The following is an 18,565-nucleotide window of genomic DNA, read 5'->3' as shown; positions in this document are numbered from 1 at the left end:
CCGCCTCCAAAAGAGGCTTACTGGTACACAGCTAAACAAACAACAGCAATTCCAGGATTCCCAGCTCAGATCATGAAACGCTGCCGCTGCCTGTGCCAGCTACTCCAGAAAGCAGCGAGCTGAGCCTCAGAGCACTGCCCACACCTCTGCCACAAGAAGCAGGAGAAAACCTCTCCCCGCAGCCCTCTGAAACGAGCTGGCAAGCTCAGTGCACTTTTTACACAAGCACAACCTTCGTCTAGCTAACTTTACCTTCTGCAACCCTCTGCTGGAAGATGAGACGGAGTGGATCTGACTCCAGAAAGGCATCGCTCCGACACAGAGGGAGTTTTGTTCTGGACGCTGAAGCAGACAGGATTTCAGCAATATTTTCTAGCTGAGCAGCTGTCAGAAGCAACCACAGCTGCAGCACTGGAGTAACCCATCCTGGGCAGCAATCTCCCAAAAATTCAGTATTTCAGGCCCTCCTTTGACTGAAGGAGGAATTTTTCTAGCACTACATTGCCTCCCCTCTTTTTTTTGGCTGGGAAATAATTCATACACTAACTCACCAGCACGTTTTAGTGGGTTCCCATACGTACATACACTGCAGTTCCGACGAGCAGACCGCCGTGTAATTGCACGTTTTTTGTCCTTGTGCAAATAAGTCTCAGCTTACTGTAGGCTGATTTTGCTACGTGTAATATCTGGATTAGCAATTAACATTTTAATTAAAGATGGATTAACCAACATTACGAAAATTATGTCTGGAACTGTTCGATTTAAAATCCACGACATATATACAGATAAACATATCTTTGTTAAGTACAAGTAATTTTCTGGTCTGTGTAAGAATGATACGATTTAGGACTTTGAGAGACAGCATAGTAATTTGATATTATTATACATGGAGATAACCACAGAGCAAATATAATACGCAAAAAATACTTTTTTTCAAGAAGCTGCATGGTTACCAGCAAGTGTTAGATGTTCATTTAGTGAGGGTTTGGACTGCAGTTCAAGAAGCTCTGCCTATAGACCACTTTAATTTAGCTATGTTTAAACCAAGCGTAGTGGTGAAGGAGGACACACTGTTCTAAATGTAAATTGTATTAGCAACAACATATTGAGATTTCTGTACTTCTTGTTCCATTCGCAGTTTTTTGCCGTGAGAATAAATCACAGCATGTTTTCTCTTCTCGTAGCAATCTTCATCACAAGAAGCCGGAATCAAAACCACGCTCCTCGCACTTTGCATCTGGTCTCTTTTTGTTTGGGAGCTGGTGGCTTTGTTTGTTTTGTGGTTTTTTGTTTGTTTGCTTTTTGGGGGTGGGAGTCAGGTGAGATGGACATTAGCAGGTGTCCCCCTTATTTCTAAAGGGAACAAAACTGTGATCATGGAATAAAAGCCAAAAAAGTAATATAGAGAATATGAGTTTATATATTGGGTGGAATACTTGAACCTATTTACCTGTCATTAAAAGTACACAGAAATTGCACTTTCCTGTTCAGTCACTGAAAGAAACTGGGACAAGCACATTTGTGGCAAACAGTATTATCAGAACCCACTGAAAACCTTAACAAATGTTCTCATCAGCATCTTTTGAACCCATCTGGATACAGCTGAATGATTTTGCATTTACAAAAAAATTAGTATACTTGGAAGCCAAGTAACTAGCACAATAAATACAATGAAGCAGTGATTTATATGGCCAGCCCTTTTACTCTTTAGTACCAAGGTACTTTACTTACAATATGTAAAAAAAAAAGAAATCCAGATCATAGCACACAGTTTCTAAAGCAGCAGCAAATCAAAATCTTTTAAGCCAATTAACTTCAAAAAGGAAAAGCTTTCTGGGGTTGAATAAGCAGTTCCTCAGCATCTCCCTGGGTTGAATTTCACTAAGATCAGGGGTGACAGAGCTGTTTCCAACAGCGAGTGAGGTGGCCCAGCACCCACAGGTGGGTACAGCCTCATGGTAGCAGAGATGGACCCGCAGTAATTCACAGCCAAGCAGACACGGACACAGAACACAGATCAAGTGGGAAAAAAAAAAAAAACTTTTCATCCTTAGCAAAACCAGTGAACTCCAGGCCAGTGTTAAAAAGCAATGTTTATATAGGTCATGTCAGATTTGAGTATGACTCCTCTCTATATGCTGAAGTCATAGCTTTAAGAAAACTTTCAAAGCTTGGAAGGAAGAAGAGACAGAACAATGAGGAGCGACCCGACTTACAAAGCAACCAGAGAACACTGAGGCAGCAGAAATACATTTCAGAGCTGCTCATTTGAGTTTAAACATGACATTTCCCCATTTCATAGATGAGCAGCAACAGAGAAATAGTCACAATGGCAACCGCTTCCCCTGCCACCATCCTTCCTGAAAACTGACAACCTGAAATATTTTCATGGGATAATATTGTGGAATAGCAATTCGGACTTTTTTTTTTTTTTTTTAATAAAAAAATTCAAGTAACATCATTATTCTGGACCACATTGAGGTTCAAAACCTTGGGCTCAGAACTACTTTACCGAGGTTTAGCCATGCAAAAAATGGTATTAGACAAGAAAAGAACCAGCGGAGAACAGTAGGGATGGGATGAACTGCTTTCCAAGATGATTCCTATCCAGGGAGCCTACGTAAGGGCAGGCAGGAGCAGTCCAGCAAATACAACCTCAGTGCCAACCCAGACGTCCCCATGGCCAAACCCTGTCCCGCTGCAGGCTACAGACACAGCCAGAGGGGCTGCCACCATCTGAACCTGTGCACACGTTGCCTCTTCAGCAGCCATCATCAGACTTGCGCTAACAGCCTTCCTGAAAAATATAACTGCTTGATTTAACATCTCTGGGAAACTGCGAGACATTACACAACGTTGTAGACCACAGCCAGCTCCCGCGACGAGACGAATCGCTGTACCAGCTTACAGTCTGCAGCGTAATGGGAATGCTTGTATTCCTACCAGTTACCGGAGTAAATAATAAATAATTTCCATCCATTGAGACGTTCTCTGATGTGAATTTAAGAAAGACAGGCCCAATATATTTTCACTGTAAACAGTGTAGTGCGTGTGGCAGTTCTTTCTGTAAATCTGTTGACTTAGCCCTTAGAGCATCCTTTAAAATTACTATACAGTTAACACCTTGTTGTTCCTTTACTTGTCAAATCATGCATTACTATTAACATCTCAGAAGTAAAGAAACAAACAGCGTGGACTGTCAAAACCTCAGCTGCATTATCGTGAAAATAGAATTGTAAAGTGCTGCGCTTGAATTCCACTAAGAGCAAAGTTTAAAAATCCACTCACAGAAGTTGCTGCAATATTTGAGGGGAGAGAGGGTATTTTGAGGCAGCACATGTACTGCCTGGAGCTGAGCTGTCATAGCAACAACCTCATTAAATCGCCCCTCTTGGGAGCACTAACCTGTATCCCAACTGTTGGAAAGATGTCATTTATAATGGGACTTAATTCAGTTAAGAGTCAAAGTACAGGAGACTTACAGAAAAGTGAAATTGCTAATTTAAGGAATTCGCAAAGGAGCACAAACACCATATCAAACGGCTGTGAAAAACTTGGCTTTTGCCCTCATCTTCCATTTCCCATAACCACCACTAGTATTTCAACCTTTCAAACATAAGGTTTACAACTTTTCAGAAATTCCTTTTTTTGTCCTTAAGAGCCCTGGTCAGGGGAGTGATAATGTGCCTCTTTTTATTTGTCTTTTATTGCCCCTATAAGCAAGGGATGGCCAACTCATCTGCCCACCCTAATTCTTCCCAACACTGAACTCCTGTGTCCTTCAAATGAACACTTGGGTCCATCCACCGAGTTCTAGAGCTGCCTCAGTGCTGCACTCGTGACTTCCATAATGGAGTGGCAATGCAACGACAGAAATATATTAATGCGTATTTGGATTTCACTTTTAAAAATCTGTGATTTAATAACTTTAATTGACAGCAATAACACATGAGTACAATGCGTTTTGGAAGTGCCTTTCAGGTTTTTAAAGCAGTGGAGATAATTGTAGATGAAAAATGAAAGAAAACTGCACTGCTCAGAAAATGAGTCATTAACCTTTCAACTCGAGAGTTACCACCGGAATCCAGACCAGCAGGGCTGCAAGGGCTGCGAGAGATGTAATAGAGGTAATTCAGTACTTTTCGTCTGATTTCTTTTAGTTTTCTTTTAAACTCTTCCCAACTTGGCCTCCATCTCCCCCAAAATATAATCACTTGACATGTCATTAATGCATCACCAAATACATTTGCTGGATCTAATGAAAAAGCTGAGCTTTACATATTCTTTGCCCATAAGATGCTGTCCTCAGCATTAAGGTAAAAACCAAACTACTTATGTGATACCAGTGCTTTTGGCCTGAGTGACAAACCCAGAGTTTCCTTTACTCTAGGAGCTCTTGTAGAAATTAAGGGTTGCAGCTCCAGTATTTGCGATCAAAGATCACGGTGTCACTTAGAACAATATGATGTAGAGAAAAAGTAATAAAAATATCTGTGCAGTATCAGCTGCATGTAATAGCTTATTTACAGCTGCCTTCCAGGATGTCTTAGTTCAGAAGCAATGTACCTAGTTAACTTCCATGGAAGAGACCTGAACTGCAGAACATTGATTGGAAATCAAATTAATAGGTAACACCCCGTATAAAATGAGAGAATAGTGCATGCTTCCCATAATCTAAAGAAAATGAAGGTAATTTATTAAAGCTTTCCTCAAAAAGCACATTGGTCAGCCAGAAACAATACTGGGAAATAAATACATGGTTAAAGGAAAAAAGTAATTTAAGAAGCTTTGAAAGAACATAACCGGCTAAACCATAAATTAAGAAGAAAACCCTGCTCACATTTTCACTGGCCTTAGCTGTCCCCCATGACACACTCCACAAGAGACTTTCCTTCTGTGCTTATAAAAAATATTAACTGTCTTTTAATAAATTACTTTATAATTAAATATTCAATTATTACATTCTTGTTTGCTAGTTTGTTACAAAAAAAAAATAAATCTTTGCAGCTGAAGGTGTGATTTTATCGGATATGCATGGAGCTGTGCAAGGCTGTCTGTATTTTAATGTGTTTATTTGCTGGCTGTTGGCAGAGTTGTCCCGGAGTATACTTGAAGCCAGTTGCAATGTACAGATTTTTCAATAAAAAGGCAGAAATATTGGCCAGACAGTTAATTAAATGGCACCAGGACATTTTTTTTCTCCTTTCACAAACTCCAGTTAGTATTCCAATCCTGTATTAGGTGCCCCAATGACACCGAAAATAATAAATCTTCATTTATTGTCAGTAGATTTCTAACCTGGTTGTTTTAAACAGCATGATGAACACATTTTAGCAGAATACATTAGCTGTGCCAATTTAATAAGAGCAAGATTGATGGAGCCTTCCTTTTTGTTTCTCCATACGGGGCAGAGCCCAACTGCAAGCACCCGGGGAAGGAAATCCCTTGGTTTGCCCTTCTTCAGCAACATTTTGCCCTTTTCTGGTATGCAAGTTCTCCTCCCCAGGCTGTTACCAGTCTGTCCTCTCCTAGTCTTTGCTACTGAAATTCATCAGCAATCTCAAGCACTAGCATCACCCAACAAGAGAAGCATCATGACGAGCAGCATCAGCCCCGAGGGCTATGCTGCCGTGCTCAAGGTCTGCTCATTTTTTCCTCATTATTTGGTTCAAACGAATTGAAGTCTGTCACCACCTCCAGCAGAGAAGACATTTTTGGTTCTCAGGTCAGATGATCTGTCAAACCAAGGCCAAAGAGGGGAAGAAAGACTTCTCCCCCCACTCTATGATCCCTTATTCCAGTATCACCGCCCTGAAAAGATACAATTTTCACCCTCTTGAACTACATATTTTCTGTATTTTCATATTTACATAGCTATCATTGAGCAAAGAACTGATCTGGGCCTGTAGCCTGCTGCACTCATAGGGAAGGACTCCAGCATGACCAACCCTGCCCAGCTGCCCCACTGCAGCTCCACACACAGCAGAAGCTGAAATTAAACCTCTCCCGCAGCGCTTTGCCCAGCCCCAGCTCTTCAGGGATTTTGCTTTAAAAGTTACATCTAATTTAGCAGATGTTGGCAGTTTTGCAGCAGCTTACCCTAGCCACTTCTCCACAGAAACCCATGACGGTGAAGCAGGAGGCCTAACCTTGTGAGTGATACGAGGCCCGCTGGCCTAGCGGGAAGCTCAGGTATTAAGCGGTGTTTCTCCCCAGGTATGGGTACGCATATTATTACCAACTAATGAAATTCAGACACATATCTCCTACTTATTTCTTCTTAAGGATATCTTTTTGGATGTTTTGTGGACCAGACTGACATCTATGAAGATATTAGCCTTTTTTAAAAAATACATTTCGAACCAATATTCATGTCATTATGAGAATCAAAATAAATGTTAATAAAAAATGAGATTTTGGACTATGTTATTGGACCATTTCAGCCCCCAACTAGAACATTCTCTGACAATTTGCTAGACTATGGATTCTGTCTGCTCTAAACAGTAACAGATTTCTCAGAAAAAAAAAAAATGGTACCTATCCAGGCACACAGACTGGCAAATTTTGAGATCTCAGTTTATATCAATAACTATATTCTACTGCTCCTAAAAAACAAAAGAGCTCTAAAGATTAGACTATTCCCCAAAATACAGAAAATCTGGTTATTTAAAATAACTGGTTGCTTTAAAGGGCAACTATTTCCACAGCACAAAGTTCACGTAGATTTCCCTGCAAGTCCCAAACGCAAACACTATCTGCAAAGTCCATATGCTTTGTATTTCACAAAAGCTTTGCAGAATACATTTAACATGAGAGAAAAGAGTTGGATTTTATTCTTCACTTCATCTTTTTGACAGAAAGGTGTCAATAGAAAGATGTTGACAAGAAAGCAAACTGGAGCCTGTGTAACTTTATTACTGAAGTACGGGGAGATTACTTTTTGTTATTAAAACATCAATGTGCTACAGCTGACATTTGTGCCTTACAGTGGCAGCAATTTCTATTGGGATGAGCTGTTTTATACCTTCAGTTATTTATCAGTCACAAAAAAAAAAGTTATTCTTTAAGTCTACAATAATGCAGGTGAATGTAAAATACATCCATATGGACCTGAAGTCCCAGAGTGCATTACCGTTCATTTCTATAAAAATTAGATCTGGATCATCCATGAATTTTTCACTAATACATTCATTTTCAAAAGCAACGGCTTCAAGGAGTTCTGTATTTTCATGAAGGAAAGAAGGAAGATTGATTTCCCATGGCTTATAAAAGACAATATTCACACATGCCAAACACTGCTGCGCATCACCTCTTCTATTCCAGAATGCAAACTCTGTGGTTCAGAAGCAGAGCAGAAACTTAGTAAGAGCTGTGGTGTTTATATTTTTGGTTTTGTACTGGACATGGCCTTTCTTGCTCCCTACCAAATAAAATAATCCTGTAATTTAACAAGTAGCCCTCCTAGCCTCTCTGTTTCCATTATCCACTTCTAGTCTGTTTGCTTCCCTGAGGCTGCAATTCCAAATGAAAGCAACATTCAACAGGCACTTGTATCATCAAAAGCTGTTACTCTCTAATAAGCTCTGCAGCACCTGGACTCCTGAAGTTGTAAGAGGTTTTCCCAGGCATGAGATTTTGGAAATTTGATTAAAAATAGAGATAGTCTACCCAAGGTGCCAATGTGAGATGAGCAAGTACAGTTACTACTCTGCTTGCCCACAGTACAAACACAAAACCTATGGCCAGCAGATGTTTGTCATGACACACAAAATGAAATTATTCAAAGATTTCCATTTAGACGTGGCAACTTTTCTGCTCAGCGCAAAACAGGATTTAAAATGGAACTCAGTGTAAATGCAATATTTAGAAGTAATTTCCCCTTATTTGTTTTATATATGCATGATCAGCCGGCGGTGACCACTTCAAGACGACCACCCAAAACACACAGGTATTCTACCCCAAATCAGAAAAACAACCATTAGCTGGCTTCTAGAAACATTTCTCCACAGTGCTGCTTTCCTCATGGAACCACCAAGGACATGCTATATCATCTTTAGAAAAAATGGCCACTGTGGGGCTAAACAGACTGTTGATCTATTACTCTCTGACATTTTTTCCTTAAGATATATAAAGCTATAAAAGGCATTCTATTAAGTTTGCATCCTTACATCATGCTTTTCATATATATTTTATATATATATACAAAGTCTTTTATAAAGCACTTAAATCCAACAACTAATTTACAAATGTGATGCAGAATCCAAGTTGTGCCATACCTACTACTACTTTAGCACTTATTTTATGAAAGTGTTTTTTAGTGTGCTCTTAAAAATTCACGGCCACACATTAAGCACTCCTGTAGTTTAAATTCATTTGCTGGCCAGCTTCTGAGCACCAGTCAACACCACAAGAGCAGCAATCATGGCACGTTTAGCTGCATTACCTTTTTTTGCAAGGCACATTTGACACAGCGCGATACCATTGTGCAAAGACAGGCCACCAATTAACGTAAATCAGTGTGGTTTCATTGAAGAGCATTTAATGATTCTAACTGACAAAATCATAACACGGTTCATAGTGTTTTACTCATTGCTGAATAACGTTAATTGGTTAGTGGAGTTTGGCTTTTTTCAGTAAAAGAAAAAATATTTTATCACAGAAGTGTATGAATTGTATCAAGAGTATTCCACAGCAAAAGCGGTAATGTGTTAGAAATATAAGCAGTTTTATATGCTTGAATGTGCTTTAAATACCAAGCCTCACAGTTTGTATCTGAGCAGTATTTCAGAATTTCGTCATCATGTTGACAGCCATCTGCTTCAAACTCTCTCCTTACTGCCCAAAGAGCGGTCAAAATTGGGTACTGACAAATCGAATTTCTACACCGAAAGGAAGCTCCTCATAGGACAAAGTAAGTCACACGGGCTAGAGATCTGAACATACACTCCTAGAAGTTTGGAGAGAATAAATAGGGTTACGGACACCCAGATCTGACAGTCTCCTGCAGCGTTACGGGATATGCAGTTAGCAGGTCTCTCTGAAAACGTCAAAGTGGCAGATTAGCTGACACCAATTCTCCAGAGGAGTATAATCTACAGAGTAAATAGGTAATATTGTATACTGTCAGCTCTGTTTAAGTCACAGCCTTCAAAACCCAAAGAAAGAAATGTAAGGTAACAAGCGCAAGGGAAGGAATTCATTCCGATGGGTCTGTGTGCACATGCTGACCTGAATAGCATGCTCCTATTTGAAAAAAATGTGTTAATGGGCCATTTGGGTCAGGGCATGAGATTATGTCTGCCCAGCCCCTCCCTGTGCTCCTGGCTTTGCTATACACAGTATCTTCCATGCTCTCCCTGCGCATCCGAGGTTTAATATACACGTTTATACTTGCAATCTGTCCTCACAGAAGTAGCTTATAGCAGCCCTACATGGTTAACTGCTGCAGATCAGGCTAGCCTCAGAGCCAGCATCTACAAGATACCTGCCTGCTCTGAGGTAGCCCTGCTTTGTCATCAACAGAAGGGCAAAAGCAATTCAGCCTGACAAGCCACAGCCATGGAGCAGTGCCTTAATTTTCACATCTTTACACCTGTGTAGTCCCAATTTGCTTCATCTCCCCTTTATATGTTGTAATGCTAGTCTAAAATGTTTTGCCTAAGACTACTAATAACGAGACACTACTATGAAGAAACCTTTTGTTGTTCACTGTTCTTTCTGTAATCTTAAAAAACAGCCACTTGGCTTAGTGTCACCCAAGAGGAATAAATTCAGTATTGCAGCCTTCTTCCTTTGCTCCCTGTCCTTAACTCTGCCTGCCAATATCCCTCAAAATAGAAGTTTCATTGCAGTTACACAAAATAAGCCATTTTAAACCAAGTGTTTCAAATGAGGTGAGATTATAGGTCTTCCAACATTTCTCAACTGGCTAGATAGTAGTGGTTTATCTACTATTTTACTTTGAGCATTTTTTCCTACTACTAAGTAAAAAGAAAGAAGTCTACATTTTTCTTTAACAGGTTCCATTTATATGGTCTGACAAAACAGAAAGTAAACTTTTTTTTATATATCCTCACATATAACTTGTATGTAAAATGATAAATCCAATGAACAATGACACTTCAAAGTGTCAAGAAGTGGCAGACTAGATGTAACATTCCAGGGACACAATTTAATAAGTTTGCAACAGTTTCTAAATCATAATTGTTGTTGTTTTTGTTTGTTTGTTTGTTTGTTTCCCAGCTACATTTGTTCTTTCACCACCTCCGCTCACAGCAAGGAATTGGGAAGTGGGCTGCGAAGAACACCCAGGCTTATCCCAGCCCCTAGCTGGGCTTCGCAGAATCACCCTGCTGCCGTACCTCTTCTGGCAGCCCCAGAGAATCTCAGAGCTTAAGTAGAGATGATGGAAGGACTGAACGAGAACAGCAAAAGCATTTATAAATATGACTGAGAACTTTTAAAGCTTCATATGTATGTATGAGCAGGAAATAGCCCTGTCTATCCTCATAGAGCAATGCTGTATTTCTGCCATTCATCCAGTAATAGCTCACCTCCACCTGTAAGCTGAGCAAATCCTGAGCATGCAGGGTTTGCATGACTGGAATACTGCTGAAACATGGATTATTTGAAAAAAAAAAAAAAAAAAAAAAAGAAAAAGCATCAAAAGGAACTCAACTATGCTCATCTCTGGATAGGCACACGACTCATAAGGAGACAGGTTGCTGAATAACAAGGTACCATCCTCACATCCCTCCCAGACCAGCATCTGGGAACTGGATCAAAATCCACTGGAAGCAAGACAAGTTTTCCACGCTCTTCCATGAGTTGTAGATCAGTCTGTCAGAGCATTTGGTACAAAAACACCTTCACAATTTAGGAATCGAGTGCTCACCCCTCAGCCAAGTGCCATCTCCCTGTTTTTACTAATCACATTCAGGCAGTAGGAAGCCAAACGAGCCACACTTATACTGCTGTTGAACATCCCTGCCACTGTACTGCACTGCTCCAATCCAGCAGATTTTGTGTTCTGAATTCCTTTTAATGAGTCTTTGCTACTTTAAATGAGTGATAACTAGGAGTAACAAGACATCTTGAATGCAAAGTACAGTGCTTCATCTAGAAAACGAGCCAGCTTTGTCTGCCTTACACACAACCAGGTTTAAGTACAACCAAATGGCTTCCAGGTAGTAGACAATACATATCAGCATATTGATCTGTCTGGAATTTTGTCTGTTTTTCTGACCTCAGGAGAGGGTGGTCCATTTAAAACAATAGATTTTTTTTTTTTTTTTTAAATGAGAAATTGACAATTTATCATTAAAAATAAACAATTTATGAAATAACCCATTTTCTAGAGGAACATTACAAACTGAGAAAAGCAATCATGAATTTGATCCATATATTTCAGAATTAGATGTGGGAAATATAAAAGTGAGTTCAATACAAGGAACCCAATCAAAACTGAACCAAACTTCAGAATAAAAATACTGCAAGAAATAGTTATTTTATTGTATAAAAGCTGTAGTACAAAACAGACAAAACATAACTTAATTAAGTCTACCAATTAAGATTTCCCAATGATATTTTAATAAAATGATCCAAAGTTTCCTTGCACTTCTGAATCCTGACCCCATAACCACCAAGTCCAGAACAAAGAATACATTGATCTCAGAGGTATAAGCTCAGGGCTATAATCTGTTTGTTAGCACAGTGAAGCATAAATAAAAAACAATATTCTCCTGAGAAGAAAGCTTCACTGCTCAATGACATGCTTTCATTTCATAAGCACACAGTTTTACACAAATACCAATATACTTTGGGTAAATCAGCATGTGTTTGCATATGCAAAAGAGCATCCAAGTAGCTATGAACTTGTGCTGCTCTTCTTTCATCTTCACAGGATTTGCAAGCAAGAAGAGGCAGGTATTTTGGGGAAAGCTATCCATCATCTAGAAACTTACTGCCATTTTTTCCATGATCATTTTGCATTAGTAACTTTTTTTTTTTTTTTCTCCACATGCACTTTTATGGCTGCACTATGCCACAGCATTTCTCCAAAGAGGCACATTTAAAGAAGGATATATTAGAAGTAGTAGCATTTTGGTACCTCCAATGCCTTAAAATATCCTAAAAAATTACATTTGAGGAAAAATACTTGCCAGCACATCACAACATGTGAAAATACAACCATTCTATCAGAGTACAATAAGCAGCTTCCCAAACTATTTGACAATATCAAAATTGTATTTTAAAAGTTGTTGACAAAAAGAATTTTGGTTAGTTTGCAGATAGGCGAATTAAAATCATAAAGCATTACATGAAAATTGTCTGGGTATCTTTTTGTGCTGCTGGAGCGTGTGCTTGTGTGAGCAGAAGAGGTCTTCCCTTGACAGAACAGCCCACAGGAGAAATACTGCATTTGGAAAGCATTGCATCAGCATTTGTCTTGCACATGGTCTATTCCCCTTTCAATATATCATCATAAGACTATTCGAAAAACACAAAACTGTATGTTTTCATTCCCCACGTTTCCTTTGTTCATTCAAGGAAAAAAAATACTGAAGCTTATGAACTGGTATTAAATAAAAACTCAGTGGTTGAGAAAACCTGGAGGAATTGTACGTATTTTTCTTATTCTCAAAGTTTAAGATTCATCTCTACAGCATTTCTTATCACTCTCAATGAATCAGTTATTCAACAGTGTCACACACAGAAGTTACCATGGAACCTTCTACTGACAGTAAGGCAATGGGTAGTCCAAAATACATTGATCTTACAGAAAGAAAAAAAAATGCATTCTTATTTCTGAAGCAAAGGTGTGTTTCAACAGTTTGGCTCTTCTGGAAGGCCACGTTATTCAGCAGACAGCAGCACGTGAGATGTTTAGGAACATCAGCTGGCGTTAAGAGCACATTTCAGGACACAATGTACCGTATCTAGAACTCCTAATACTGTAATCTCTACTTTTCCACCTCAGAGAATTCATCTGGATTTCTAACCGAATAGAAATAAAAATCTCCAAGTGTACCTCACCACTTCAAGACTGGCATTACATCATCTTTAAAAAGTCCCATTACTTAGCAATGCCCTTATGTATCCCAGTCTTTTGTTGTTAATACACAACTGCATTGTATTACAAAATGGTCGATAAATGGAGCTGCTAAAGAGACATACAATCTTCTTTTTAGTGCCCAATTTTATTTCCAGCTTGGTAGGGTTCATAAAAAAGTATATAGTGCCCAAGTCCAATTCTGTGTCTACATGATAGGGAGGAAGCCTCGACATACATAACAAGATGTAACAGATATACCTACACTTCCCAAGTATGCAGGAAGATCTTCCTACTACAAGGATCTTAACAATTAAATTAGATTATCAGCATAGCGAACACAATACTGGCAAAAGCTCGTCTTTGTCTCTAATGATTCTTCCTAGCTCCCACTAAATCTACCTCAGGACACGGTGTTTTAGGGGAATCCCGTTCCTGGGGTTCCAGAGCTTGTGTGCAGCCCAGCATTGCCCACTGGTCCTGGCACAGCAGGGGCAAGCCATGATCCTGCTGACATCACTTTGGGTCTACCCAACAGCATCGGGAAACTCAGTGCACCTCGGGAATTTTTAGTGCTGTGGTCACCAAGTAGCCAGCTGAAATACAGCTCTGCTTACAAATATTTGCATCCTTTCCATAGACCAAATTTGAGACCCCAAAACTTGTTTAGCTAAAACAAACCAGTGGGTTGGACAGAAGGTACATAGTCATTTGAGTAATATTTAAAAATCTAATTAATTTCTAATTGTACTTGCAAATTTAGGATCCATTCTGCAGTGCCTGCACTTAGCCCAAGCTCTCACTAAGCACAGACTCAACAGTCATCATGACTTACATAAAAATAATCCCTTTCTGATATTTTTATCTTCAGGGTTCACGTTAAAAGTGTTTTGGGTAAGTGCAATTAAAATTATTTCCCTAAGCAAATTTTATTTAATTATATTTTAAGGAACATAACTATTAAAGACAGATTAATATATTAAAAACTAGGAAAAACAACATGCTGGGACTCAAAGTACAATGCTGTAACAAGTACTTTCTACTACCTAGATTACCAGCATCTCTACAGATAGACAGAACTCGAAGTTCTTAAATTAAAATTACATAAGTACTTTACAATCAATAAAGAGAAACCTATTTTCTTCAACTCCAAATAACAGACAAAAAGACATACAACAGGCTCTAGAGGAACAAGGGCTTCCAAACTGCACTTATTTCATTGCTACTGTGAGTTTTGCCACTTGAAGCAAGTGGGGTAAGACAGGGATCCATATGACTGTAAAGGTATGTGTATGTGCTCAAATTCACTTGGAACATTTCAAAAAAAAAGCTACTGTGTTAAGTAAGAAGAGATTTTCTATAAGTCTTTGGAGAATAGCTACTTCAACATGCAGGAATACCAGACAAAACCCAGACAAAACCCTTATGATAAATTAGCAAAAGATTTGCCACAGAACAAGTTTACATGCAGTCCTTTCATATAATACATACGGTTTTGAACTGTAAAACAAAGTTTTGCCTTTTAAGTAGTTTGTGCATTTATAACACTTTTCCTTTTATTAAACCAAAGATCTCCAAAACCATTGAACTGAGCATAAAATAACTTGAATAAGAGAGAGTACATACGTCGGTTCAGAGAAAACCCAACACAGTTTGCTCAGTCTCCAGAAGCATCAGGATTTTGTGCATGCAATCACATACTCAATCGCAGAGGCACATACATCACTGATTGCCCCATAAAACCAGTCACTGAAATTGCACTTGTGGAAATCTCTCACGATTTCTTTCTTTAATTACTTCTTATTGCACATCCTTCTAACTACTGTCCTAAATTCCTTGATATATCTTCAAGCTTCTCTGTAATTGTGCCTCTCCCGTGACAGATAAGTTCTTAAAAGCACACCGTGCTTCCTGCAGTATTGTTCTTCGGAATAAATAAATAGGAATGTCGCTGCGACCTTGGACGTATTTCTTTTGGGTATAAGATATTAGTACTTATCTATGTCCAAGACACATAAAACATGAGTATGAAGCAAGCACCTCTGTAGCACAGCACAGGAAGAGATTTTTTGGGAATACTTCCCAATGCACTGCCAAGCTGGAGCTCAGGCTGGTGAAGCACAGCAGTGTTTGTGCACTTGGTTTCAAACATTCAGCTAATAATGGGATGGCTGGAACCCCCCTGGCATCCCCACTGCCACCTGCTGGGGCACTTTGCTGGAAAGGGAAGGCCACCAGCAATCACCCCCACCAGAAGGAGGCAAATTTATTTCACCTGGTCTGTTTCTGCTGCCCGGCAAGTAATCCAAATTAACATCAGCTGAACCTTGAACCTGAAAACTCCATTTTAAGTCATTCATTTCCAACCCTTACTTAAGTATGGTCAAAGGACACCCTGAAAACAGTAAATTCCCTGCTAAGTGGAACAAAGATGGAAATTTCTGAAGGCTTTATGACTTCAGAGAGGAGTAGCTTTCAGTGAAGTTTGCCTTTTTTTCTTTAAAGGCTTGAGATATGCAAAAGCATGAATTGAACATGCGATACACTGTCATTTGGGGGAAAGGGCTGAGTTTTAATGTACCAGAGAACACCTCTCTGCTTGGTTTGAAGACTACCTCTGGAGGAGGACCACCTGCAGGACCACGCGGACAAGGACCACCAGGGCAACCTGCCAGCTGTGGTCTGCCACCAAGCTGCGGGCAAATAATGAGCGGCAAGCCTATTAATAACGAGCCGCATACTCATTAATGCTACTGGGGATACACATTTCACTGGGGGAAAAGAACCAAATCACACTACACAGTTGTACAGGTTATCCAAACCCAGCCCCAGGGGCTAGGCACCTTCCCCACAGCCACAGGGCCACCAGTTCCAGTTCTGGGAAGGTGGGGATGGGACTTGGAGCTCCTCAGCCTTGCCAGCATTAGCAAGGCTCCTCAGGCTTCTCAACTTCTTTACCAGGATAACCACAAGGGAATTGGGTTGTGAGCCTCCTCGGGAAGAGGCTGACTGAAGCACTGTAAGGTGAGCTGTACCTCCTTGTCACCCAAGGGGCACAACCTCAGCTGCAGGACTTCTCCCTCCTGGAGGGACTCCCCTCTTCAGACTGCCTTTTTCCTTCTTTTTCAGCTCATTTCCGTATTTCTGAACATTTTTCCTTCCCAACTTATATATACATATATATATATATAATGTAATATGTATGTCATGTAATATACTCTAGAGTAGCTGTAACCTGTCTGAGGACAGAGCTGGTCTGATAAAACTCCTCCAGCATATTGCAAACATAGAGAAAAGCTTTACATGCTTCAAACTTTGGTGTTTTTTTTTTCCCTCCCCCTTTTTCCTAACATTTTCCACTGGTCTAATAGGTGTCACCTCTCCCTGCAGCACCTCACTAATATTTAATATCACCATGGCTACCACAACACTGCTATTAACACAATCCATGACATTTCCCCAATTCTAGTATTACCAATGGCGAGCCACGGTGCATCCCAAATTTCACTGCCTTTCACATACATTAAGCCTGGCACGCTTCGGTGCCCCAGAATTTCCTCCCGTAAAGGAAAATCAGCTTGGTACGGTCAATAATTTTTGCAGCATATCAAAGTTTATCTGATGTGCAAATGTAATTTTCTTTCTGGAAGCCTCATCCCGAATCCCTTTTAGGTTGAGACCACTTGACATTTTTTAACAAAACGCCTTTTAAGTCCTAATGTGTACTCCGCTCGGTTTTGATAAGACATGACGTTATGATATGATGAGTTAGTTGATTCTAAGTAAATTTGATTTATCCCACTTTTGGGGCCGGTATGATTTACAAGGATGCTGCCTTTTAAGATGGGATTGATTGTAACGTAAGCTGACAGCACTTTTTTTTTTTTTGTGAAATGCTGAATCCGAGCAAGGTAACTACAAACACAAAATACGGGGAAAACAATGCAAGACTGAGACACCAGAAACTGATACTGAGGGAGAAGTGGCACCTGCTTATCTCCATCGGGGAGGGGGGACAGAGCGACAGACCCGTTTCCAGCACAATTCCACCAAATGTTTGCAAGTTTCGTTTTTATTCCCCGGCTCAGAGGCAGGCTGCAGCCGCGGAAAGCCAACCTGCCCGTTTGGGGAGCACGGCGGAAAGTTCGTGAAATATTTTCCATCGCGCAAACCCCATCGCGACCGCCGATCTTCGCCTCCAGACTGAAGTACGAGCGCGGGCACCGGGCGTAGAGCCGGCTCGTCCTTCCCCCCCTCCGGTAGCTCGCGTGTCGCGACACCGGACGCTACCGCCGCTCGTTCGCGATAGCCGCGTGTCGCGACAAAGCTGTCGCAGAGGGAGTCGTGGAGCGGCGCGGAGCCAACTTGAGCGGGCAGGAGCCGGGCGCACCTCGGGGCGGCGGCGCCGGGAGCCCGATTCGGAGTCAGCTCTGCTCCGGTGCCAGCGCGGAGCCGCCGCGCCCCAAGGGGTCCCGGAGCCCCCTCCTCGCCCGGACCACGGCGGGTCACCGGCTGTGCCCCCATCCCCTTCTCCATCCTCATCTTCATCCCAATCCTCATCTTCATCCTTATCCCCATCCCCTTCTCCATCCTCATCCTCATCTTCATCCTCGACCTCATCCCCATCCTCACTCCATCCCCTTCTCCATCCTCATCCTCACCCCTACCCTCACCCATCCCCTTCTCCATCCCCATCCCCTAAGTTTCCACTCCGCCACCCCGGCTCAGGGGCAGCCTCCAAACTTCCCCGCCGCGCTGCCAGCAGCGGCACGGGCAGCATCAGCAGCTCCGCAAAGTTCCCCGGGCTGCCGCCCCTTACCTCCGCGGGCTCCCGCTGCCCGGCCGCCGGCCGGTAATCCCCAGAGCGTTGCCGCCAGGGCCAGGAGGAGCGCGGGCATCGCGGCGGGTGCGGAGCGGCGGCGGCAGCTCCGCCGTTGCGCGGGGACCGGGGAGCAGCAGCAGCGGCAGCAGCAGCAGAAGCAGCGGCAGCAGCGGGGCTTTGCGGCTCCGGGCTCACCGCACGCAGCGAGCGGGCAGCGCGGGGCGCCCGCGGCCCCCAGCGCCGCGCTCCGCCCCCGCCCGCCCCGCGCCCCGCCCCGCGGCACGCCCCGCGCCCGCGGAGCCGCGCGGAGGAAGGCGGCTGCCACCCCCCGCACGCGGGGCACTTTTTGCCTTCTTCTTCTTCTTTTTTTATTTTTTTTTCCTAAATATTTTTACTTTTTTTTTTTTTTAATTTCATCTTTTTTTTTTCTTTTTTTACTTATTTTTTTTTCCTTTTTTATTTCATCGTTTCTCCCCGTTTCATCTTTTTCATGTTTTATTTCATCTTTTTCCCTTATTTCATCCTTTTCCTTTTTTTACTTCATCTTTTCCTTTTTTATTCCATCTTTTTCCTTTTTTATTTCATCATTTCCTCTTTTTTTTTTTTTTACCCCGTCTTTTCCTTTTTTCTTCCATCTTTTTCTTTTTTGATTCCCTCTCTTTTTCAATCCTTAACCTTTAAATTCTTCCTCC

General features: G+C 41.4%; 1 protein-coding gene across 10 annotated transcripts in view; it reads right to left on the bottom strand.

Moving 5' to 3' along the window:
• Positions 1-18,115, bottom strand: part of LRP1B (LDL receptor related protein 1B) — a 666,036-nt gene extending 647,921 nt beyond the window's left edge. For 8 of the 10 annotated variants that reach the window (XM_068687099.1, XM_068687103.1, XM_068687100.1 and 5 more), the window contains exon 1: positions 17,871-18,114. In XM_068687099.1, the coding sequence (XP_068543200.1) occupies positions 17,871-17,949 (79 nt within the window). In that variant the 5' untranslated portion in view covers positions 17,950-18,114. Of the gene's footprint in view, positions 1-17,870 lie in introns of all 10 variants that reach the window. The other 2 variants (XR_011098017.1, XM_068687104.1) reach the window with 2 other exon arrangements.
• Between the last annotated feature and the right edge of the window lie 450 nt (positions 18,116-18,565).

The sequence above is a fragment of the Anas acuta genome, chromosome 6 (assembly GCF_963932015.1).
Source record: "Anas acuta chromosome 6, bAnaAcu1.1, whole genome shotgun sequence".
NCBI classification, from domain to species: Eukaryota; Metazoa; Chordata; class Aves; order Anseriformes; family Anatidae; genus Anas; species Anas acuta.
Note: the sequence above shows the minus strand (reverse complement) of the source record. Positions and strands in the feature narration are given on the sequence as shown.